This window comes from Pleurodeles waltl, chromosome 3_1 (assembly GCF_031143425.1).
Source record: "Pleurodeles waltl isolate 20211129_DDA chromosome 3_1, aPleWal1.hap1.20221129, whole genome shotgun sequence".
In the NCBI taxonomy this organism is placed as follows: Eukaryota; Metazoa; Chordata; class Amphibia; order Caudata; family Salamandridae; genus Pleurodeles; species Pleurodeles waltl.
In genome coordinates this window covers 1,390,216,066-1,390,236,374 of record NC_090440.1, presented here as the reverse complement: position 1 = coordinate 1,390,236,374, position 20,309 = coordinate 1,390,216,066, and the positions used below count along the sequence as shown (strand labels likewise).

At 40.3% G+C, this 20,309-nt stretch overlaps 1 protein-coding gene across 1 annotated transcript in view; it reads left to right on the top strand.

Annotated features, from left to right (window-relative positions):
- The window catches only part of SERINC2 (serine incorporator 2), a 142,194-nt gene that overhangs the window by 113,778 nt on the left and 8,107 nt on the right, over positions 1 to 20,309 (top strand). Inside the window, exons 7-9 of the mRNA XM_069224896.1 lie at positions 1,344 to 1,434; positions 3,365 to 3,500; positions 14,458 to 14,670. Of these exons, the coding sequence (XP_069080997.1) occupies positions 1,344 to 1,434; positions 3,365 to 3,500; positions 14,458 to 14,670 (440 nt within the window). The remainder of the gene's footprint in view (positions 1 to 1,343; positions 1,435 to 3,364; positions 3,501 to 14,457; positions 14,671 to 20,309) is intronic.

Genomic DNA, 20,309 nt, shown 5'->3' with positions numbered 1-20,309 from the left:
TCTTGCAGGTTGTTCTCTCGTAAGAGTTCCTGATGATTCCTACAAGTTTATCTGGCACACCGTAGTGGCAGGGGAGATTCAATAGTGTCCCTGTCCATGCTGTTGAATGCCTTCTCGTAGTCAATGAATTGGCATAGAGGGGGGAAGTTCCATTCCATCGACTGATCAATAATGATGTGCAGTGTTGCAGGATCTATCTTTGCGAAAGCCAGCTTGCTGGTCTCGCTACTGAGTGTTGACTCATTCCTTCATTCTGTTCAAGATGACTGATGAGACAAAACAGGAATACGTCCTAAACACTTGTGCAGTTGGAAAATCCAACTGAAGTATAATATGTAGGTGACTAGAGAATGGGTGTAGGTCTTCTAGAAAAAATAGATGCAGTCAAAGTAAAATTTAAGAAGGGTAAACAAGACTCTATTATTAGTAGTGAAGTTTTAAATAAAAATGCCAAAATCTGAAGATCTGTGATTTCTGTCTCCTAACTATACAGTGGCCAGTGATCCCAATCTTAAAAGATGGCAGTTTTTTTTTTTAAATGTGTCTGTGGTCCTCCGTCGTTTGTGACTATTAAGCCGAAAACTTAACTGCTTCTTGTTCTAGGACTGTTTTTTTTCATAAAGTATTTTGATTTCCAAAACATACAATATATAATGAATAACTATTACTATTCCCTTATTCCCCCCCCACCCTCCCATCCCACCCACCGAGTTTAGGGCTGTATTACACTTTGAAAAGGCACTTTAAATGCCATTTACAGTGCCTTTTCAAAGTGTAAGTGACTAGCGTCTGGACAGCAGGATTATGTGCAACTCAGTTCCTCTTAAATTGAAGTTAACCTTATTGTTATAGGACTTCTCTTTTCATATTCCCAGTTTAACACTAGTCCATAGGCCACACAGTGTTATTTTCCTTTATACTATGTAGAGGGTTTTCCCAGTTTTTACTGGCAGTTTATCCTTCATTCCAGTTCCTGGTCATTCCCTTGAACCTGAAACAGGAGTGAATGCAATAGCCGAGATAGTTTTTGCTCTTGCCTCCAGTTGTGTCTGTGGTTCTACAGGAAATTTGAGCGCACTGCACCCCTCGCTGCCCAAATGATCCTCCCATTGTGGGGAGTGAAAAGTAAGAAAACAAGCTATCTTCTTTGGTAGCACAGTGTGTCACTTGTATAGGAGTGCAGGCCTGTTTTCAGGTTATGTTTGATTTCCTGAATGAACAGAGACTGTTTATGGTTTCGTTTTGGATACTTTTATTACCAGGAAACCTGGTGACTTCTTTCATTGAGACTCTAATCTTGGTGTGATTTAAAAATATATATATATATATTGCTTATTTTGCAGGAAGCTCAGCCGCATTCTGGCCTGCTGCAGGCATCTGTCATCTCCCTCTATACCATGTATGTCACATGGGCTGCGATGGCTAATGTTCCAGGTAAGAAATGTACCAGTGCCAATGGACAATTTTCTTTTCCTCTTTCTTCCTCAGTTAATAATGGTGCACCACGCTGTGTGTTTTGTAAACTTGTCATTTCGGTATGCCCGCTTTATGCTTAAATTATTCAAAGCCCCATAGGGAGGTCGTCTCTTATTGCCATTCCTGTTCATTTGATCATATTTGTCAGAGCATTGACCTTTAAATCTCGCCATAGGGAATGACTAGTTTCATTGTCACCCCTACCCACACGTTGTGATATTAGGCTTCTGAAAGCTTTAACATAAGTTCAGCTCACTGTTTGCCTGGGTGTCTTCACTGACTGCATAGTCATTCAGGATTAACTCTTGCACAAAGTGTTGTACCTACTTTAAGGGGCCGGCCGTACCATAGGACAGTAGGTTGATGGACCTGTGTTTTTGAGCACCACACTGAATGATCAAGTTCCTATTGGAAAGGAAAGTAATTAGATTATATTGTTTAGTAAAATGTTAACCTTTCTCATATCTTTTTGGTGTATAACTATATCAAAGGCTAGATCCTTTTCTGATCACAAAATAAAATCACTTAATATTTATGCTGCCTTCAAGAAGGGACCTCTGTGGTTGGGAAAGCGTGGAGACAAAATATGATATAATTCAGTCAAGCGTAGCCATTCATAAAGCAGCGTATGTTGGTAAAAACAAATGTCTTTTTACCATGTTGTAGATCGCTTTTAAGACCTATTGTATCAATATATTGAGAGCTACTTAGTCTGGAGTATTCCTGGCTCAGTTCATAAATCCCAAGTTTGAAAGATAGGGAAGCTAAACCTGTAGTATTTCACCTATGTGTGTAGTGGGTTTTCAGCTTTTATTGGCTCCATAAAGAATCCCATGAGTGGTCTCGAAAATAAACGCAACCGTTGTGGATTTCCCAGGAGTTCACAAACTTCTCAAACTTTGCTCATGAAAATATACACTAGTTCAGTGGTTCTTAACCTTTTGGTTTCTGTGGACCCTCACTTAATCATTACTTGAACCCTAGAACCCCCACTAAATCATTAGTGGAAGCAGTGGACCCTCGCCTAAACATTTTTTATAATTTGAACAGCAAAACAATACACAGAAATTATAGAAATATGCATTCATCAAATACACAAATCATGAAATTTTATTTATTTCACAAACCAATATAGAAAAGGCAAAATTTTAATTTTAATGGGAAGGTTGAAGCCTTTTTAATTTCAATTGAAGTCACTCACTGTCCATACTAGATTGTTTGATGCACTTGAACTGCTCCCACAAATCAATTTGAGGATACTAACTTTAATTGTAGCCTCCACTATTGAATTCCTCCACATTTGCAGAATGGTTTAACATTTTTAATTTTACGTCTTTATTTACATACACTTTATTATTCTTTTAATATTTAATTTTCTAAACAGTTCCTCAATCCGTGAGGCTTTCCGGAACCCTAGGCGTCCCCAGATCACAGGTTAAGAACCACTGCACTAGTTTAGATGCTTTTCAAAGTAAATATTACAGGGTAGAGCATTTACATATGTAACTAGGTTCTCCACATGGAAACTATTCTCAGTGTATAGAAACCCCATGATATTTTGGAGTATTTCCTTAATGTTTACAGTCTGGGAAGGCACCATAAGTTCTACGTTTGACAGAGGTAAATTTGCTTGCATCTCTTGGATACGAAGCTACCAGCAAAATGTATGTGCATATCGACAAGCCTATGTATCTGTGGATATTCCCTGTATTTTACAAGGCTAAGTGTCCCACAAAGAACGTTTCCCATCCACCCACATCATTTAATTTGATATTGTAAAATGGCTTCACAATTTTTTATTTTTTATTTTATCGCCACCTCTGCAGTAGTACAATAATTATAAAATGCCCTTTATGTAATAATAACTAGTTTCACGTTTCTGTTTCAGACAAAAATTGTAACCCTACCCTGCTGGCAATAGCTTCCAATACATCTTCTACTACCGGAGGCCAAGTGGTACAGTGGTGGGATGCCCCCAGTATTGTGGGGTTGGTCATTTTTATCCTTTGTACAGTATTTATCAGGTAAGTGCCTAGATGGAAGACGCAGAGCTGAGTTTTCAAGTCACTAGACAGACTTGATCCAGAGCCCAGTATTTGGTCTCCAGGGGCACTGGTGAAAATAATAGATGACTTTGGGATTAAGTTGCTGTTTGCAGCCTAGAGCCTCTGCTAGATTCACTTGTGCATTATTCTTCCTTCTAGTGATTGGTCTGGAATTGTATTTAAGTTGAAAGCTTTTTTTTCACCTGGAGCATCAACCAGTGTGGAGTTGTTATGGCTGGTATTGATATTGCCCAAAACTTCACTTTTTCCAGAGTATGAGATCTCTATTTTAATTTTTTCCCCTGTTGGCGGATTTTATGGTGTTTTGTGGACACGTTGAGGAAGATACTTAATACATGATATAACATCAACAAATCGAGCAATTGACATTGAAAAGACTATATATCAAGGAGATCAGGTAAAAAGTGAAGATATTCAACTAGGTTGGAGAATGATTCTTAGAAATGTTTTTGAGTCCTCAGCTCCATTTTGTAAAGTGAGCATGCTATTTAAATTCAGCCCTGAAGGCAACCAAAAGTGCTCTTCCAGTGTCTACCACCCAGGTTGTGTGTACTGTTTTCCAAGTCACCAAACATCCTAAGTGTGTTACATTTATTCACTCTTTACTTTAATAAACAGATATAAATTTGTGGCTCACTGGGCAAAGGTGGAGAGTTCCGACTCACTTTTGTTGAGGCAGAGGAATGCTCTAACCAAGTAGGACTCCATTTGAAGTTGGAGACTATTCTGACTTCAGGGAAGGCTCATGAGAAACACCCATTTGATTCCAACCTCAATGAAATGTATTCCTAGGCAGTGGAGGTCCAGCAGTCTGTACCTGAGAACGTTTTACAGATAAAGACGAGAGACTGCAGGTTTACAGTGTCTCCAATTAAAGGACTTTGTTAACTGACTGAGAGTTCATTCAAATCCAATGGCAAATTTTGAGGTTGGCATCGTCTACACATAAAAAAGGTATTTGAACCAACCCTCAAAATAAAAATTGCTGCGTGACGAAGGTGTTGTTGAAAAATCCCATTCTACTGGATTCATAGGTAAGGCAACTAGTTAGGTACAGCCAGAAAGCATTGACACTAATTCTGGGGATTATTTATATTGAAATGGGACAGGAGTGCCATTAACATTCGAAGAAAGGGTGAGACACAAGACAGGACTCAAACGGCCAAAGCTGAGTACCTAGAAGGAACAAATACTTTTAAATGATGCAGTGTCTAAAACATAATGTTGCAGTATGTAGATAAAAAGCAATCTGTGTTTAAATAGCAAATTTGTTAGTAAAAATATTTCAACACAACATTGAATACATACAAAGTCCTTTGTGCTTCAAAAGGCATAGAGTTCATGAAACAGAGAAGGTGAGACCACCCGCTTTGAAGAAGAGCAGGAAGATCAGGATTATGGGGGCGTTAAAATACTGTTCTGCACACACCAGAGAATGTAGCAGAGGATTTAGTATAATATTCAAGAGAAGTATGGTGACACTTGGCAGGCCATAGAGACCGATTCACCATAGGGCGAATGTGATGTTCTAAGGGACAGAGGCCTCTAAGCTGTAATATAGTGAATAATGTACTTGGGACGAGCATAATACCCAGGTTGTGTCCAATCAACTCCTAAAAATGCATTCATTTATTAGTACCATTAAAATAATCTTGTGAGGGTAGTTACCCCAGTGGGACTCACTACTACAGGTATCAAACGAACACAGTCACACAAAATCCAAAACTTCACAGTCACAACTATGTACAACACAGCACAACTGCACCCATAATCAGTTAGATATAGTGCCTTGTAGAAATTATAGAACTTCTGGTGTAATGCAGAAATACTTAGTGATAAAAACATGTGGGTTCTAATATACAGCATACATTAAGTGGCATCCATCGTGTGAGTGAACCCTCCATATGCCAAACCTAGGTCAGTTACCAAGGGGCACTATGGCCACGGGTCAAGGCTCGCAGGTACACTCCATTGGAGTGTACTCCCCTGGAAATATACTTCCCCACAATATCAATTTAGGGGAAAACTTCTGTAAAAAAAAAAAAAAATGCAAAAAACATCTCACTCATGGCCTGTTTTCAAACATAAATTAAAGTAGAACTACAGGTGAGCCAAAACATCCGACCACTTACCTGTTGCTAATAACGCCAGTGTAAACAATGAGAAACACTGGCCAGGATCAAATCCCTCAAGTGAGGAGAGTTAAAAAAAAAAAAAAAAAAAATGAGAATCACCAATGAAGCCAACCCATTCTTTCCCTGGCATCAGAAGGCCAGCCCAATATTCGGCAGGAAACCAGAAGCCTCCCTTGGCTGTAAGAAGTAATATGAACTTATTATTGCCGGAATTGCAGAAAAAACAAGGAAAAAAATCTCCAGATGGGGGAAAGAGATAAGATCTTACCCCAGTGCCCGCAAGGTTCGCCATGAGAAGATCTCATACACTCCCTAATGGATGAAATAAGTGCATACGCTTGGCCCAGGTAATAAAAATCAAAAAACAGGACCTCCGCATGTGGACGATTCTACCAAGGACGTGGTGGCCGTTTTGAAAGGGTAAATGTTGGTCTAAGAATAGAGCAAAATAAATAAGAAGAGCAGATTAACAGGGAAATCGAGAGTAAAAGATAATCAATACTTAAACACTCATCATTTAATGATATTGCAACGAGGTTTATAGTAAATATTGAATAGGGAGAACCATGGATTACCAGAAGGTTCCTACAATACATCTGATGACACCTTTATCATTGTTATAAGGGTTCATCCAACACATCCAATGTTTTCATTCAGTATAGAAATGTAGTAATGCAATAATGTATGGTTATTCTAATAAACAACAGACAATCTCAGTTGTGAAATTTAGATCATTAGCATACACATAACAAGCATTTGCAATGCAGTAGGGTCTCGCATTTCTTAGAGTTACAGCTATTAGCAGTTGTAAGCTCCCAACCGGACTATTCTTGCCACATTAAATGGAAAACAAAAGTGTGATTGCGCTGCTACAGTTCACTCGTAGTGAAACTTATTGGCAAAAGTGCAGTTAACTATGTAACCGGGTCGATGTCATGCAAAGCGCTGGACTTCTGCCAAGCGAGGTTGTGCTGCGAAAAAAAAGATAAAAAGTAGTCCACAAACCTGACGGGAAACAGCAAGCCTTGCATGTTTTCAGAACTCGGTCGCTGCGCTCGAGGAGGGCTAACCACCAAAAAAGGCATGACGTATGCATGCCTTCCACTAATGAAAGCAAGCAAATTTTGAAAGGCAAGCCCACGAACCAATGAAAGACACTGACGTAACATGGATGGGGCTCCGAGCCCTTTTCTGTCTACTAAAACGTCTCGCAAGCGAAACGCACACACATGAGACACAGGCTTGACCCTAAGAAATGAAGCTGTCTCAAAACCATGAAAAAAAGGAATACAAATTGTATTGAAAAACATGTTTAGCGGCTGCAAAAGGCAAAAAAATTGCAAAAAAAGGGGAAATAAAGCACATTACAAAAAATATGGCAATTTTTTAAAAAATTAAGCAACAGGTTGTGCAATTCATACTGCTCATATACAACAACATAGTAGCACAAGTTGGTCATGGAGGCAATATTGAACAGAGAAATTAGATTAATGATGTTGAGTCCTCTATTTTGTTCAGTCCACTATGGAAACTGTCCGTTCTCGAAACCCATTTGAGTTCTTCTTTGTTAAGAATTGAGGAAAATATCCCTGCCACTCTCAGATTCTTTTACTACAGCAATCACCTGCCATTGTAAGTCGTTCTTGTTGTGGCTGAGTGTTCCAAAATGTTCCAAGAAAGGTGTGTTGGTGACCTTGCACTGGACACTTCTCCTGTGTTGGCATTTTCTTATTCTAACATTTTGTGTTGTCTGGCCGATATTAATCAAATCACAGTGGCAGGTAATAGTGTAGATTACGTTACATCTTGTGACTATCTTCCGTGGGTACCCTCTGAAGAGAAGTTTGGTTGATAGTGTTTCTCCCTTTTAAAAAAAAAAAAAACATGCTTAAGTGAACAATTCCTTCTGATCCTCAAAAATTGAGTACGCAAGGGAGTCCCGTTGCGCCCTAGGGTGATGATTAGAGTATGCTACTGGTGTTTTTCTTTCCTCTCCACACGGTACTCATAGAAGCTAGTCACTAGATCTATGAAGAGAGCATGGTACTGCCCAAGGGAGGCTCTCTTGACACCAAAATTAAAAAGAGGGGACACAGAAACTTGTTTGTGTGACCATATTCTCACCCATTTCCAATCAAGTGAAGAAAACTATTTTACGCCACTGGCATATGTTGAAATGTGGAGGGCTGTCACTGGAACTCCCCATGTTTGCATTCTGCAAAAATAAGTGTCAAAGACCACTTGGTAAAAGCTAGCCTACCCCCTTCTAGAGCCTACTGTACATTAGATGACTTGTGGAGCATGACTTCCTTGATTGGTCACCGTTAGTGCGGGAACTGTAGTGCGTGTGTTAGTACACTGTTAAGACAAAGGAATTTGTGCATAAAAATCTAACTCCCTTCTCTAATTGCAACACTGCTAATGTACTCTACGCAATTACCTACCCCATTGATTGTATAATATCGACCATACTACACAAAGTTAGAATCGACTGTGCCAACAAAGGAGCAGTCCCCTGTGCAAGGTGACCAATGCACCTTTGGTGGAACATTTTGAACGACTATGCCACAACAAGAATGGCTTACAGTGGCATGTGATTGATGTAGTAAAAGTACCTGAGCATGGCTGGGATATTTCCTCAACTCTTACCAAAGAAGAACTCAAGTGGAGTTTGAGAACGGACAGTTTCCATAGTGGACTTCACAAAAAGAGGGTTGGATGTCATTATTCTAATCTGTGTTCAATATTGCCTCCTTGACCAACTTGTGCTACTATGTTGTATATGAGCAGTATGAATTGCATAACCTGTTGCTTAATTTTATTTATTTACCTTATTTGTTGTAATTAATTTTCTTAATTACGTGTTATTTATTCTTTTTTTGTCATTTTCAGCTGCTTAACACATTTTTTCCTTATTTTTATTTCTAGTGCCTTGTTTTCGTGATTGAGATTGCTTTGTTTTTAATGTGTAAGCTAATGATCTGAATTTCACAATTGATGTTGTCTGGTTTCCTCACTGACCTGTTAAATGTGTCCAGCAGAGTGATCTATTTTCTATTACTATGAAAATACATAATTGCATTACTAAATGTCTGTACTGAATGACAATGAGGGACATGTTGGATGAACCCTTGTAGCAATGATAAAGGTGTTATCACGTCAGGTTTCCTTACTGGTCTGTTATATTGGTACAGCAGAGTAATCTGTTAGTTAGTATGACCATACATTATTGCCTCACTAATGTCTATAATGGATGATAATGGTGGACATATTGGAGGAACACTTATAACAATGATAAAGGTGTGTTATCACAATGTATTCTAAGAACCTTTTGATAACCATTGCTTCTCCTTTTTTAATGTTTACTATCCGCTTCATTGCAATATCATCTCAAATGTATATTTAAATGAGTGTTCAATTATTTATGTCCGTTGCTTTCCGTGTCAATCTGCTCTTCTGGTTTATTTCGCCCTATTCTTATGCCGACTTTTACCCTTTCAAAAGGGCCACCACCGACCTTTGTAGAATTGTCCACAAGCAGTATTCCTGTTTTTATTTTTATTCCCTGGGTCAAACCTGCACACTTATTTGACCCACTAGGGAGTGTACGTGGTCTTCTCCTGGCGAACCTTGTGGGTCCTTCGGTAAGATCTTGTCTCCTTCCCTCATCTGGAGATTTTTTCCTAATTTTTGCTGCAATGTTGGCAATAAAATGTACATATTCCTTCTTACAGCCACGGTAGTCTTCTGGTTTCCTGACGGATACTGGACTGGCCTTCTGACTCTGGGGAATGACCCGGTTGGCTTCATTGGTGATTCCCTGTTTTTTACTCTTCCCCACTCGGGGATTTGACCCGGGCCAGCGTTTATCATTGTTTGCACTGGTGTTATTAGCAACAGGTATGCTGCGAGCAGACCTTTTGGCTCACCTGTAGTTCTACCTTATTTTATGTTTAAAATCAGGCTGTAGTTGAGAAGTTTGTGCATTTTTTCAGCAGTTTTTCCCTGAATTGAAATTGTGGGGATGCATATTTATGGGGGAGTACAATCCAGTGGAGTGCACATGCGAGCCTTGACCCGGGGCCCTGGTGCCCCTTGATATTGACCTAGGTTTGGCATATGGAGGATTCACTTATAAGGAGGGTGCTATTTTAACATATGCTGTATGTTACACGCTGCACGCCGCACTAAATTCTTAGTGAAGTATTTCTGCATTACACAAGAGGTTCTGTATTTACTATAAGGCACTATATAGTGAAAACTCCACATGGTTCTACTGTGTAATGTTCACAGCATGGAGATTTTTTTGCATGGCTTTTTACACCAATTGGAGCATTTTTTCACCTTTTCAGTTTTTATTACATTATATTCTTCTTTTCCTAATTGTCTTTCTTTTGTCTCTCTCCCCCTCTCCCTTTTTCTTGGTTTAACAAGTTTTCATATTGATTTATGTACATCTTTCCCGGACATGCTTTGTTTTGTGCTGATAATGATCCAATAATTTTAGGTGGATCAAAATGTCAACGTAAACATTCTGATCCTATTTACTATATATGATTGATTATGGATGCAGTTGTGCTGTGTTATACATAGTTGTGACTTTGGTTTTTTTTTGTGTGTGTTGCTTACGTTCTTTGATACCTGGAGTAGTGTGCCCAACAAGATTATATTAATTGTGCTAAGAAATAAATATATTTTTAACAGTTGATTGGACCCAAAAATAGGTATTATTTTTGTCTCCAGTGTATGAACTATTTACTACTTAGGGGGAGTCTCTGTTACTTACAACAATATACTACTGTTGGTCCCTGTATATCCTTGGGTTTCAATTGTGCTTGTGACACAGAGGAAGAATTTGAGGCATACTCTAGTACACAATCCAGTCAGATGGCATAATTTTCCATGAGATTATCAAGTGAGCAGCAGAAGCGGATAGTGTTTAAATTGAGGTAGAAGCAGAGGTTTCACACCTCCAGTAAACCTCAAGCCGTAGAGGTGGGAAAATTCATTATTTATCAATGCTTCCAGTATCCTTGCTAAAAAAGATCGTTTCATCAAGCCAGCAACAGCCAGCACAATTACACCACAAATTGCAAAGACGTTTAAACTATAAAAACAAGATTGACAATATATTGCCTCATGTGGACTCGTACTCCCTTCCTCTTAGTTACTATAGTGAGGAAAAGAGCTGATCTGTCTGTCACATCTCAGCATTGCAACAGGTCAGGATAGTAAGTGCCTAGATGCTGTGGCAGAAATGTTGATAGAAGGAGCACCAACCACACAAAGGGTGCATGGCTAATTTTCATGCACTTAGTCCTTATGTACATCAACAGTGGAAGGAAAAAACGTTATTATAGCACCTTCCACAACAATGTCGGAAAAGGGAGAAAAATATAATAGAACAGAGAAAAACAATAGTTGGTCCGCATTAGGGACAGCAGACACTGCGGTAAGACATTGGGCAGAGTCTTGCTTGGACATTGTGTGTTGCGCATTTGAGAGCTCTAGCGTCCTTAACGAGGGAACACATACCTGTGCCTGTGGTTGATTTAACGTGAACCAAGTGAAAAAGGTGAATGAAACCAAGTTATGGGTACTTTACAAGCAAAAGGTTCCTCATGAAGAGGGCGTCCAACAGACAAAATAGATCATGGTGTAGGCATCCCTTCCATACATCATATCGAAAATCACTGCAGCAGGTTCCTTTAAAGTTCAACAAGGTTAGACCAACCTTTAGAAGGAGAAGCAGAACACAAGGGGAAGTCAACAATAGGGGTATCCACAACAAATAAGTCAATTATTTCAGCACCGGAATTTCAAACTGCTGTGGGGTAGCAAGATAAAGGACTTCTTTGCAAAATAAAGAGTCATAATAGACATAATGATGTTGGGTGTCACCAAGTATGACTACTGCAGAATTCCTATAAAATCCACCCACAAGAAAACCAAAGAGACAACGTTATAAGACTGAAAACAAGTTCCTGAACAAGATGTTTAAAAATTGTTATTGCAGGCAAAAGCACAGGTAACTCCTCCCACAAGAAAGAGGATCAAGTGCTTACTCAGTCCTCGTTCCAAAACACAGCTAGGAACTAAGATACTGGATCTGAGTTTTATTAAAACAATTTCAAAATGACAACCTTGCAGGGATGCTATTCTGTTACTGAACTAGAACTATTTGCCTTGCAACACAGATCTTAGATGCATATTTCCACAACACCATGCATGCAGCTCAAAGATTTGTGATGATATTGGCTCATTATGAGTTGAATGTGTTAGCTTTTCGGGTTAATTCTTCACCAAGGGTACTTGCAAAGACCTTGGCTTTGTTAAAAGCCCTTTGAAGATGGTAGTCAATTCATGGCTACCTAGGAGACTCGCTTGTTAGGCTGATTTCCTTCCAAAAATGTCCAAACGGCATTAAGAGCATGATAGACTTTATGTACCAAAGAACATAACTTTTCAAATGTAACCCTGAACTAAGAGTTCGCTGTAACTTATCCTATACCAAAGAAGCTATTGGCACACCAAGGACAAACTAATTTTTTACCAGATGCCTCAGTTTCCCAAAAGATTATTTGTGCAGCAACATGACCATACTTTTAGCATTATTATAAAGCGTTATTGTGTGGACGTTCATTTAAAAAAGGTATGTTATAATAGGCTTTCAGATGTTAAAAAATATTTTCACTACTCAGCCTAAAACACTACCACTAAATAGAAACGCTGGTGCATAATCTATGCACAGTATGTGACTCTAGGGGAGGTTTCACTCTGCAAAACATTACTTGTAGCAACGGTTTTACAGTGATTTAAAAGTTTTAAATTCCTCTACATTCACTTGTTATCCTCTTGCCTGCCTGAGATAGCAGGAAAGTTAGTACAAATAGCAAAAAAGGAAAACGAGCATTTTCAATGCAACAGGTCTTGCATTTGCTCGAGTTAGAGCTATTAGCGTTGTAAAAAAAATATAAAAAAATGCAGCGCAATCGCACTGCATGGAAAATAAACAGATAAAGTAGTCCGGAAACCATGCTGAAAATATTGAGCCTCGTATTTTTTTGGTAGTTTACCGGTGCTGTGTTGGTGGGCTAAACACCGGAAAAGGCATGACGTATGCATGCCTTTCATAAATGAAGGCAAGCAGATTTTAAAAGGCAAGCCCAGGAACCAATGTAAGTGACTGACGTGACATGGGCATGGTTGGAAGCCCAGAGATTACAGAATGGGACGGAGCCTTTTGTGCTCACTCATAAAAAACATTCTGCTTTCAATTTTTTGAGTGACAAACACGTTATTTTAGACTTCCAATCAATGTTCTTGTGAGTCATTCTAACTCTGCGCTTGATAATGGCTAGATTATTTTTTCTTTAAAAAAAGCTACGTTAAAAATTAAACTGGAATACACCTCAGAACAGGACCTAACCACTATGGTGGAATAATCGACACCAATTACATTTTCAGGAGTTTCAGGCTCTAAGTTCCGGCTATGACCATTACAGTTAGCACGTTTGAGGCAAGCTTTACAGAGGCCATTAATAGAAATAGAATAGGGATGTGGCAAATTATGTGAAGATCAGAAATGGATCACGGCGAGGCCCCACCAGTGTTTCAATGTATTGCAAGGGCTTCATATGCAATCTTTTCTGTTCTTGGTGTCACTGGATTTATGAATATTTGGAATATTTAAAACAGTGCTTCATTTGTAAAATAAAAACGTGCCGGTGCCCAAGGCCCGGCTGTTAAACATGGGGCTGCTGCAATTAAATGCGTGAATGTGGTATACTGAGGCAGCGTAATCCTGAAATCACCTCAGGCCTCTTTAGTCCATTTACAACCACTCCCTGCCCCTTCAGCTCACTGTTGCAGCTTTCTGCTTTCTCCCATTGTGACGCTCTTTCGTTTTTCTCTTTCTCTGTCTTTCCCATGTGTGTCTTTTGCTCGCAGTAAATGTTTGAGGCAGAAACATAAGCACTTCCCCTCAAAAATAAGTGCCAGTGCTCCGCACCGGAACCAACAAGTACAAATAAAGCACTGATTTAATCTCTCTGTGGGATTTGCTGTTTAAAAAGCAGAGACATTCGCACTACATAAATGTGTGCACCGTTATTAATCTGTCCACTTTTTAAAGTGGGATTGTTAGTTGTTGGTCTCCAATCTATTTTTTGGAATGTCTTTTTAGTAACGAAATTGTATTTAAGCAGCTGTAGGATTAGCCCTTTGGCTGTCAGAGTGCATGGGCACCCTTTTGCTAGCGCTACTTTTATAATCTTGTCATGGGTTTGTCTGAACTAGGTGACCTTAGGCAAGATTCCCCATGCTGCAGTAGTGATCTCTTCATATAATGCTGAAGTAGAAAAAAACACAAAAACAATTGTAATATTTACATGTTTAGAAGCTAATTCTCGTTGTTGTTTGCCTGTTGGCGTGTTTGTTTTGTGATTTTACTACAATGTATATTTTTGCCCTCGGCAAACCGATCATGAAGGCATTCAGGAGAGTAGAAATCACCCAGTTTCTAAGACTCTAGACCACTTCTGGTACATGAGTGCATAAAAAAATGAACATATTTTGTAAGTTGGTAATGCTTTTGACTGTGGGGGACTTGGAGTAAGGTAGTCGGTGTGGTTTAAGGGGAAGTATAGTTCCCCCTCTGACAAACTGGGCTAAGTATGTTTTCTTTCCTTTACCTGATAACTGGGATAGTCCCTTGAGATACGCTTACATGAAATGCATGTTTGTGATTTATTTTCTCATTTTTCCCCTCTTGCCAACAGTGTCCGCTCTTCAAGCAATACCCAGGTGAACAAAATGATGCAAACCGAGGAAAATCCGGCCATGCTGGGTGGAGGTGACCCCGGCTCAGAGGATGGGGTTCACCGGGCTTACGATAATGAAGAAGATGCGGTCTCGTACAACTACACCTTCTTCCACTTGTGCCTTCTCTTTGCTTCGCTCTACATCATGATGACCCTGACAAACTGGTACATGTGAGTATCACGCACAAGTAGCATTGCGTTTAGAAACTGATGCGTGCGTCACTTCTGTTCATACACTGACGCGCACCTTATCCTGACAGTTCGCACACCTGCTTCTAACGGTTCCCTCACGTGGCAATTCATGCTGTTGCTGCTTAGCGCAGCAATCTGGCTCCGCTCTTAGACCCCAGAGAAATGCAGCATCAGGAGTTGACCAAGAATACCTGGGGTCGGTTCTAAGGACCGCGCTAATAGGGGCAAAAGCTTTGTCCCGAAGCTGATGTCTTGGTTCATCTGCTTTTCGTTCGCATTGAATCTTGCCAAAATAGAATGACTTCCCTTTCAAGCCTCGCCACCCTTGGTCCAAAGGAAACGTGAAATCCTTTCCTTTCTATTTTTCACCAACTTAGCCCCTTGGGGAGGTTTCACTATTTACTACAATTTTTCAATAATGCGAAGTATCTTGAGACGACTCACTGCACCTCCCTCCTTATAGTTAAATCTCCTTACTGGTAACCCCCCCCCCCCCTCACCTCTGCGCTATGCTAAAAAACTATATTTAGTAAACACTTAGTAAGGTTTTCGTTGAGTAGAGAGCAGATTTGACCTCAGAGGGCAAGCTGAAAGGCAGCTGTACAATGCCCGCGTGACTTCCATTACAGAAGTGCGGCTTCTGGTACTGAGAGCTGGAGGGGATGAGAACACAGGTGAGGGATCGCATATACCCATACTCTGTACATTCCCGTACCTAATTAATGTACCTGTCCCCTCCCAGAGTTTACTTCGCCGTCGGGTGTGCTTGGGCTGCCTCCACCATACATGGAGCGTCTTTCAGCTTCCTTTTCACTTTCAGGCACTAATTTTTCTTTAGACATATTGTCATAACCTTTTCAAAACAGTCGAGCCTCCTTCTAAATGTGCGAATAGAGCTTTTTGCAAAGAGCTGCCAGATTTGGAGTGAGAGCGAGAGGGATGACGAGGAAATAAGAAGCTATGAGGGGAGAACAAAAAAAACACCACCTACAGGTTGCGGTTAAGCAAACAAAAAAAAAACAAATCATCCACACAGAAACATATGGCTTAATATGACAAGAAAACAACATTGCTGGGAAATTAGAGTAGAAAAAGTTGACCAAGGAAACAGCCACATTGTTCCCGAATAAACAAATCGTCCCCTTCACACAAGGTGTAGTGTATGGCAAGGAGACCTTGACAGCATGCAGAAAGATAAAGCTGTGCCCTCACTTTAATGTCGATGAAGTGCATAACCAGGGAAATGCATGCAGGACACTGCCCTCGGCAAAAACACCGACCTGATAATGTTCAGAGTGCATCTCTAGCATGAATTAACCAACCTGAAGTATGGTGGAGGAAAAACACTGATCGCAGCATCATCTTACCGTGTGTGTGTCTATATATACACACACAAAACCAACAAATCCCTGCCAGGTAAAAAAATATATATTTAGTTCTAGAGACAGAAAATAGAAATTACAGGGAGGCCTGAAAGCATCCTTACATTCAGCATCTCCAGTAGCCCACGGGTAGAACTGTTGTTACATCCAGGCAGTGCAGGAGACACATTTCGGAGAAAAGAATATCCTGTAGAATCAAACAACTGAATATACAAAATGTCCAAGACCTTTTGCTGCTATGACCAAATAATGCAAGCCACAGATATGGAGTGTGCTTGTGCCTTTTAATTACAACGAAATCATTCTGTGCTTGCAGAGTGATATATTTCACAGGAGACCTACAACGATGGAGCTATATCTAAATATTTGTGGTTTTAGATCAATTTGTGCTATCTTGGAGTTTCTTCAAAGTTCTAGAAGAATTGAGTGTGCACATTTGACAAGATTTCAACATCCCTTGTTCTCACAAAAGGACAGGGCCCAAGTCCAGTGTTCTTCAATAGTGACTCTTTATATGAGGGAAGTTCAGTTATACAGCAGTTTAAAGAGTTTAATCTTCAATATTTTTAATGAACCTACAGTGATTTTTCTTTAAACATTTAAAGGTGGCATTCCACAATTTCGGTCATGGTCCAAAGGATCTTCCTCTGTGCTTTATCCTCTTGAATGATTCTTGGTGGATTAGGTGGACGGATGATCAGAGAATCTTGGATGGAGCATAGCCAAATTCTGCAAATATTTGTAATGTTAGCCCAGAAACGTAATGGAAATTACATCAAACCTTGAATTTGATTCTGGCTTCAGCATCTGGAGGGGTTTCATGGCAGGCTTAATCTGGTCATGTTTGTGGAGATGTTTACACATCCTGACTGCCCGGTTGTGTGAACCCTTCACAATCAGGCAGTTTAAGTAAGGCTAGTTTAGAAAGACATGCCATAACAAGTGCTTTAGTCAACTCAGTCCATGGGCCACTTTGTGGATGTAAACAATTTTGCAAAGTATGGGAAATTGGGGATTTCAATTAGTGGAAAAAGCTCAGTTTCTCCCACTACGAAGATCTGTTTCTACTTTGTGGTTGCAGAAAAAGCTAATTCAAACTCATGGACCAAGCTTGAGGTAATATTGTCCACATAATCAGGTTGGTTGCCAAGCGGGAAACTGATTTGTCTCATCTTCATACGTTTGGAAGCTTCCAAGTATTGTTTGTAAATCTTACCTTGGAGGAAACAAATATATTAAACTGACGAGAGGAATGATCCCTTTGGAATACCATAGAGCATAAGGTGCTTTGACTCGCTTGAGCCAATCTGGATTTTTTTTTTTGTTGCTTTAATTAGTAATTATACCACAGTGAAGTAAGTTGCTCTAATTAATTAGAGCATGGGGCTCATATCGCTTGCCTTTGAGTGGAAAAAACGGTACTACTATTGAAAAAAACATAACAGTCATGATTGTCTTTGCATGGCATGGCAACTTAACACAGCAGTGATGGAATCCACAAGCTGGTGCTACTCAAACAAAAATGAGGTCGTTAGGGGCATACACCTCTAATATAATGAAGAACTAACACCAATAAGAAGATACTTGAGCTGTAGATCGACAACGGTTTTGAAAGTAATAGGTAGACACTGCTGTGTTTTATGCAAGGCGCTCTTGATCTCCCCAACTACAAGGCTTTCAGCACAACGGAGTCGGAGAGCTAGTCGGAGAGCTAGTCGGAGAGCTAGTCTTTTCAAGTTGAGGTCATATTGTGACCTGCTGAGAGCTAACGCAGTGACTAGCAGTGAAATTGTGTGCTTTAGTAATGGACGGGTATGACCACATCTCGAAGAACACTTCCAACCCAAACAGCACCATCCAAAAAAGAAATCATCCCTACACCAAAATTAAACAACATGAGTAGAAAAGCATGGCAAAACAAAAGGAGGGCACTAAAGTGACATTTGTATTCCTCTACATACTGGTAATGCTGTGGTAGAGTATGCCATCGTCAACATACTGAAGCACATTATCAAGAGGTTTACATCAACTGAGAGAACTCTTGACCACAAACAGATCATCCTTTACTCACGTAAATCCAGAACGGAAAACACTCGACTCAATTTATCAAGGAAAAGACACAGGGTTTAATTCAGGGAGAGCTGGGAGCAACTCATTGGAGACAAATTGGAACAAACCCCATACCAGTGAGATGGTTGTAGGTAATTGGGAATCACCCCTTCAAAAAATTCCCACCTGAAACAGGCGCTTAATTGTGTTTCACGAATATTCTAAACAAAGGTGCCATTTCATGGTTGCTACGTCAAAGCTGCACAGAGGAAAATGCAAGAAACCACATAAAACAGCCTTTCTTTTAATAAATACTGAGCTACATAACACGTTCCCAAAAACTGAGAGATCCGGGTATTAGGGCTTAATTGTAGGGCACCTTTGAAATGGTCAATCGTTTAAAAAAAAGAGAAAGAACCTTCTTGATAAGGGAGAACTGAAGTTGGACTAGCCTTCACGAACCGGCATCTATGGAAGGTCGAGCAGTATGCTCAAAAGGGGGCGGCATATAGGCCAGGCACCACAGGCACAAATGTGTAAGCATTTGTCCAATATTTAGGAAAAAGAAGAAAAGGCGTTTCAGTCTCTAAAACAATCATTGAGGGGCTAAGGAAACTATGAAGTGCAAGTAAGGACTTACAAAATTCACTTGACACCTCACTGACGAGCACAGCTGCATAACATCAGGCAAAGACAGCCAGACACAGTATTTACATAAATGGTCAAGTGCGGTTGTCGGGGAGCCGTCAGCAATGGCAAAGCTACTCTCTTTCACTTGGTAGAGTTTAACTTGCTAAATCACGGTCAGGCGCTTATCCCCAGCAGAAACAAAAAAAACGACTGCTAGAATGCCACATGCCACAGAGGTTTCAGGATAGGTAGCCATATGGAAAATGTGTTCTCTGCCAGTGCCATCCTGAATGGAATAATCCAGACCTGCATGAACGGGGATGCTAAACTCAAAGCAGTAAGTGCCTCTCCAATGATACGACACAAAATAATAAATACATGTCTTCAGAGCTAACCAGAGAAAATATGTGTATGTATTTTTATCTTCCTGAAAGCTGTGGATTGGCACAGAGGATATCTACTACAAGTCTGCCCCAGATTGAGCGCGAGCGCGCGCGCGCGCGCGCGCGCGCGGTAGGTTAACATCGAATCATTGTTTGAGAATGAGAGAGGGAGAATGGGGAGAGAGAAAATGATAACTAGAGATGATTTGAGATAAAAGCGCAGCCCTTCTGTACTTAACGATCCATGAACAACCCGATCATTGGTTAAAGAAGGGTTACACCTCCCTCGATGCAAATTATTTCGTGTCTAGCGATTTGCCAACCTACACTCAGATTTAGACGTTTCTATCAGACTCCAGGAAAGATGAAACAATCTGGTCAGGTTCGCGCATAGTGAAGAAATGGCAATCGTTATCGCTGTATAATATAGTTTCGGCATTCTGAGCAGCAGTATGTAATTGCCTAAATAAAGACATTTCCTTCATTGGAAGTGAAACGTCGTGCAAATTCATAGGAGTATCTGCATTCGTAAGACGCGGGAACACCTCCATCTAGTGGACAACCGCAGACATATAGGCCGATGCTTTAAAGATATTACACATGTAGGGCTGGATTTACTAAAAAGTGGCGCAGCACGGTGCTGCGCCCAAATTGGCAGCTCAGCGCTGCGTCATTGTAGAAATGCAGGGATGCGCTGGATTTACTAGAATACGGTGCATTCCTGCGTTTCCCCCTGGGCTGGCGCTAAATTGAGCTGGCTAGCGCCAGCGCAGGCTTCCTTGCACCATTGCACAAGGATGTCTGCGTTGAGGAGGTTGATTGTTTTTGTGTGGAAGGTGTCCCTTCCTGCACATAAACAATCACTAATGGCGATTTGCCACTTCTGTGAGAAGTGCCAGAGTGTCATTTTGAAATGATTGTTTATGTGCAGGAAGGAACACCTTCCCGCTCAAACACTAATTTCTGGCATTTTGTTCTTTCTATGCATGCTGCAAAATGCAGCACACATAGAAAGAGCTAAAAACGAGGAGGCATAAAAGTATTCCTCCTTGTTGCACCATGCTAATGCCACCTCTGGGGTGGTGTTACATTTTGGTACTGCCTCAGGTTACGAAAACAGGTAAATCGAAGGCAGCGTCAAAATGCAATGGGTGTTGCTGTGGCACGCCCGCAG